Source organism: Geospiza fortis, unplaced genomic scaffold, assembly GCF_000277835.1.
Source record: "Geospiza fortis unplaced genomic scaffold, GeoFor_1.0 scaffold92, whole genome shotgun sequence".
Taxonomy (NCBI): Eukaryota; Metazoa; Chordata; class Aves; order Passeriformes; family Thraupidae; genus Geospiza; species Geospiza fortis.
Genome location: NW_005054389.1, coordinates 2,280,646 through 2,286,575, shown reverse-complemented (window position 1 = coordinate 2,286,575; position 5,930 = coordinate 2,280,646). Strand labels below are relative to the sequence as shown.

The 5,930-nt window shown below is 37.8% G+C and overlaps 1 protein-coding gene across 4 annotated transcripts in view; it reads right to left on the bottom strand.

Annotated features, from left to right (window-relative positions):
• Window positions 1-323: 323 nt before the first annotated feature.
• FAM13C (family with sequence similarity 13 member C) overlaps window positions 324-5,930 on the bottom strand; it is a 116,737-nt gene continuing 111,130 nt past the window's right edge. For all 4 annotated transcript variants that reach the window (XM_005425558.2, XM_005425560.2, XM_005425557.2 and 1 more), the window contains 4 exons: window positions 5,506-5,601; window positions 4,095-4,294; window positions 3,030-3,131; window positions 324-2,258 (listed from right to left, as the gene is read on the bottom strand). In XM_005425558.2, the coding sequence (XP_005425615.1) occupies window positions 2,135-2,258; window positions 3,030-3,131; window positions 4,095-4,294; window positions 5,506-5,601 (522 nt within the window). In that variant the 3' untranslated portion in view covers window positions 324-2,134. The remainder of the gene's footprint in view (window positions 2,259-3,029; window positions 3,132-4,094; window positions 4,295-5,505; window positions 5,602-5,930) is intronic.

Genomic DNA, 5,930 nt, shown 5'->3' with positions numbered 1-5,930 from the left:
AAGTCCTGGATTTCTTTCTGGCAACCGTTTATACCTAGATGCTGCAAAAATTGTTTCTGTTTCTTGCCAAACATAACAAAATCCTCTATAAACTGCTTTAGCAAAATAAAAATAACGGCTTATAAATGGTGTTTAAATATGCATTCATTTTAACTACTGAACAAGTACTGGGATAACTGAACAGCATGAAAGGTTGTAATTGCAGCATGATTTGAATTTCAGAGCCTAGAAATGTCAGCACTTCCAACGTGTTGTTTGACAGTGTTATTTATGTTATTTATATTAGCTAACTGAAAACAGAAACTGTGTCTCGACATAATAAATATAATAGAAAAATATTTTATTTGTACTGTTGTATAAAATATTATACAATCATATAGAATATATAGATTACATTTTAATATCAATTGTATACATGTCATTAAATCATTTTCCCTTATCAAAGATGTAGTTTGTAAACTTCAAATAGCTCTGTATCTGTTCCTGTTGCTCTAGATGACTTTAATTAAAACAGATTTATGAAGACCATTTCTGATTCATAAAAGTTAAGTTATAAACTATTAAATCAGTACACTGAAACAACAAACGGCTGCAAAATAAAAAAATTCCTTTTTTTAGTGTTCATATTTTTTCCTCCCTACTACTTGAAGATGTGTACATCTTCCAAATCATGCCATTACATACTAGATAAATACAAACATGGTTGGTACATAATAGGCTTTATAAAATCAAAATCTTCTTCTTCTTACCAAGATAAAAAACAGGTTGCTTATACTATGTGGTCAATACAAAATGACAGGTAAAGCAAAACACTAAACATGATTCAACTGGTTCCAGTCCCTTTTTTTTTCTTTAAGTAATTCTTCCCTCCTTTCTGTCTGGGATAGGAATTTCCCAGAATCCCTGCTTTTCATTGCTAGTACAAAACCTGCTGATAATCTTTCTATTACTAGTCCCACTTTTCACACCAATGACCTACCATAAACAGTGACAATTCTCCTTAATATTACAGAGTGTGGTGCTCTGAAAGTTAAGAAAGATGAGCAACTCCAATGGAAAAATAACTTTTTATAACCTTATTTTCAGTAAACAAGAAGTCTAGCAGTCCTCATCAGATAACTGTGACACTCACTAATATACCATGTACTTTATCTATCCAAAATAGCATAGTGCAGTAATCTAGTCCTGTTTTATATATATATGTGGCAATTTATAACACAAGAAGTACTTCAGCATTTTACAAAGTGCATGCGTTTAAACAAGCTTTGGTAGTTAGAGAAGCAAATGTTATAGCGTCAGGCAAACCAAAGTGCAAAGGTTAATAGAGAAATCAAAATTAGCATGTAGCTGATCTATTTACTGACTTCTAAATTCTGTGAGCCATGTCCTGTGAACTAGTGAAAAGGACAGCAGCCAGTACATTTGTTCTATCTTCTCTCAGCAACCTGCAGCTGTTTCATTTTGCCAAGCACTTTCTCTTATTCCTGTAACACCATTAGTTCCATCTGGCAGTCTCGTTCTGGCCTTTTCCTGCATAAGCAGCATCACTCTGCTCTGCTCCCAGCCCTGGCACTGCTTCTTCCTATGCACCTTTCTTTGAAGCCACTGGAATTGAATGGCAGCTCTGTCTTTACAGCTAGAGTATGTTCTGAGTGTTTCCTTCACTCACTCAAATTCATTTCTTTTAATCTAGTGAATCAGCACCCTAATAGCCAACATTACTAATTAATTATAACACATGTAAATTCTGGAAACAAACGTGTGGCACTTTAGCATGTACTAAGATGTACTAAAAACCTGCAGAACATTTCCTCACACTTTTAGAGCAGGTGAAACTGAGAATCTACATTACTTCAGCATTCTTTTAATTTCTTAACATTCTCACAGTGCACTTCAAGGCTTTTTCAAAAGGAAAAATATATACTCTATTCCACTCACCCGTGCTTAATATTCTTGCATATTGCTGTCCTCTCTCATCACAGCTATTATAATTGGTAAAGTGCATCAAAAATCTCAATGTGTCAAATAATCGTGCAGCAGACCAAGACCTGTAAAATTACTTTCTCCTTTTCATTACTTGTTCGTTTGCTTGGATTTTTTCCCTAGAGAACAATATCACAGCATTGCATTCACTTCAAATCGTTTTGGAAATATCATGCTTACTGATGAGAACCTCCAGGAGCCTGATTTTGGCTTTTGTGTGCTTGTATTCAGAGTATTCCTCAGCCATTGGCACCCGATCTTCTTTCTGAGGACTCCTATGAAAAACAAATAAAGGCACCATCACTTTTTATGAGTAAGAAGAGAACAATCTTAAAAATTAATTCTGCAATAACTAATGAGGACTGGGTTTTTTTACTGACTGTAAATGACTGAGATAATTTGACAGGACCAAAAAGATCTAATATACAGAAATAAAGTAATTTTTAAAACACTGAATTTTCATATCCTAGACAACTTTCTTGACAGCTGTGGAAGCGTAATTACTTGATTCTCAAATATGTAGAGAAGTCATAATAATGCTTTGAAAATGGTTACTAGTTACCACTGTTACCAGTGCCCATATACACCATGGTTTTCAACAAAAATGTTTGCTAAATTAAGATGAGGAAAACCAGAAAAATGTCCAGTATTTAATTCTGGGTAAAAAAACCCCAGTGGCTTCTGGTTTTAAAATCTGGCTGTTTAAAAATGGTCTAACTGCCCAGTCTACTCCCTGCAGACTGACATCCTCAGAAAGGGACTTTTAGCAGTCTCCCTTCAGCTCAGGGAATATCCTGTGCTGAGGTATGTATAAACCCATTGCAGGCATGTCCTGGAAGATCCCCAGATCCTGGCTTTCCTCACAGATGACCACATCTTGAAGGAACTAAGCAGAGATATAGATGGACATCTCCAGAGACCAGACATCTCCAGGGTATTTTGCTGCCATTAGGTGCAGCCCCTTTGGCCTGCTCACCCCAGAGTGGCCACCCTCACAGAGACAAGCAGGAGCCAAAGGGGACAAGGAGAGGGCTCTGCTGAGTTACCTTCCTGTCTGTTTGTAGAACTGCTCCTCAAACTCTCTAAGAGCCTTGCGAAGTCTCTTCTTATCAGCTCTTGTTTCTCTGAGATGTTCGAGCAGAACTGGCCTGTGGAGCAGAGACAGGAACATGAACCCCCCTTATGCTTGGGAGGGTTGTAAAGCCCTGGATTTGAGTTTCTGCTCTGGGCCCTTGGCAGGCACTGACCAGAGCCCCAAGACATTCCATCCTACTCCATACACAGTTGTACTGCTTCCCCTTTACTGGTGTTCCAGCTAATAAAGGGAAGGCAGAGACTCTGGTCAGTGGAAGAGGGGAAGCATTCAGGACTGAGCCTTGCTACTGGCCTAAATTGCCTGTGGAATTAATGGAGTTGACAGGGCTCAGTGTCTCACAGGAGGAAATGCTGTAACTGAATTACAGTCAACATGCAAGCCCTGTTCCTATTTGCAGCTGTTACCAATCATTACTGTGATGCACTTGAAAGGCTAGCGGTACCCAGAAGCATAATTTTTGGAGGCCATGTTTTAGCTAGTGTTCAGAGAATAAGGGTGTAAGCAGAAAGAGATTTTTGTTATTACATTTGCTCCTAGTAATTTTTTTTTGCACAATAACAAATGCACAGAAATAACTTCCTAGCATTTATGAGCAAACTATTGCGCACATGAGTTAAGTTACATAGAAATCTAAGTAATTTTTATTTGATCTCTATAGGGTTAGAGTCTAGTTAGCTTCATTTATGCATCTAGGACCTTCCAATCAAAATACAAAAGAAAGATACCAGCCCCTAAAGTATGAGAACTCATCTGCTCCTGGAAGGCACAAGTTACCTTTCTCTTCCTGGAGACAAAAAGTTGTTTGAATAAACAACTCAAACCACCAGTGTTCTGCCCAAACAATGAATTTCCTCTGCCTCCTCTCTCCCATAACAAAGCACTAAATCACTCCTTTGGTATAGAATATACCTTTGCAACAAGTATGTCTCATATTTCTCTAAAGGCTCATATTTCACTTAAAAAGTCTGCAAGAAATGTTTTAAAACATTTGATGGGGGGGGAAGAGAGAACTTACATTGTTGCCTCATGTAAATTGGACATTGACAAGGCTGTTTGCCTGTAAACTTTCTTTTCATCCAGAGGTGAAATATGTGCAGGCTCACTCTCCTCCTGTGAGTAACACAGGTGCTCTTCAACAGGGAAGCAAGACATTGGGCCAGATGATAACTCATGGCTGCTTTGAGAATGGTCTTCATCTGAGTCTTCCTCCTCCTGCTTGGGAAATGCAAAACATTATCCAATTAATTGTTTAAATTACAATGCTCCCAGTAATAGGCTGACAATGTAAAGAATTAGGATCTGACTTCCTGGATGTATTCAAAACAGCAGACATATTGAAAGGTTTACCAGGTCTGCCTGAGGTTGTTCATGAAAGCACTCCTGGGGTCACTGGGTTGCATTGCCTACCAGGAGTGAAAAGGACAGAATCTGGCCCTGCTCCCAAGTATCTCCAGCCAGCAATTTATTTCTGTGTGCCCAAAAGCCTTTACATGTAGCAAAGATTTAACTAACATTCTGTATTTATGTAAACAACGCAGTCTGGCTGGAACTTCTACTCCTCTTATATACACACCTCCTATGTGTATATTATATCCAGATGTTTTGACTGTAGAAAGAGTTGGAGGGAGAGAATCCTCAGTTTTATAGCCACTAGTGTTAACTACTGAAGTAGACTAATATTGGTGTCTTGCTCACATTCCTCCATCCTCAGAAAAAAAGTTGATCTATTGAAACTAAGGCTTAAATGTAAAAACTCCATAGGGCAAAACTCCTAAGTCCCACTTAGTGGGAATTTCTGTGAAATTTTTCAATGAAATACCCTTGTGCAAGCATGCCAAGCTTTGCACTGTGGTTTTTCAAAGAAATGTAAAGTTACACTGCCATCTAACAAGACAATAATAATTTTTAAAATTGACCTACTAGCCCCAACTAGTATTAGATTAGTATTTTTAGTAGACATGCTAATTAACTTCCACTGTCTTCACTCACTATGAGACCGGTACTGTTCCATTACACCAGTATAATATTAAAGTACTACAAATTTCATATATGTGCTACATGATTGATAAAATCATTGTTGATAAGATGTAAAAGTTATATAGTGACAGCAGGGTCCTTCATGGGAAGAGAGAGGTTTCCTTCTGTGTTGCAGATGTTTTCCACAATGGAAAACTAATGCTAGCCTCCAATGTCTTACCCAGCCCACTGAAGTTCTTGCCTCAGAAACTGCTGCTATACATTGGAACCTCTAGCATGCATAGAAGTTGAATTTTACAGAGCATTCTGAAGTATCAACACCCTGTATTAACCAATGAGCAGTTTTTTTTAGTATCAGTAGTTCTATTGTTGCTAAATGGGCATACAGGTACAAATCCCACAGCATTTATTATGTTTTCTTGACATTGGATGAATTCTTTCCAACTTACAATTGTTGTGATCAAAGATGGAGCAGCCAGAAGTTTCTTGATAATTCTGTATCTGTCGTAAAGAGGTTTCATGAGACTCTTTTCTTGCTTAGTTACCTGAAGAGAAATCAAAACAAAACATAGCCCTCAAAAATTAAAAAAAAGTACATTTAAAAGATTCTGATTTTCTCCTGTAAAGCTGAGAAAGGTGTTAGAAGAGTATGAGCAGATCTGTATTTTACTTCAATAGATATTCTATAGGAACTGTAATTTAATCAATGCGATTTCTGAAAAGGAAAATGACAATCCATTTTCTAATGGAGAATACCCAGTATGGTTTCTCACTTTCTTGAGCCACACTGCCCAGGCAGAGGGTAAATTATTCTCTCTCTGAGGCTGCTGCTAGAGCAGGAGGAGTTCAGGTGTGCTGCTGCTGTGCCCTGCAT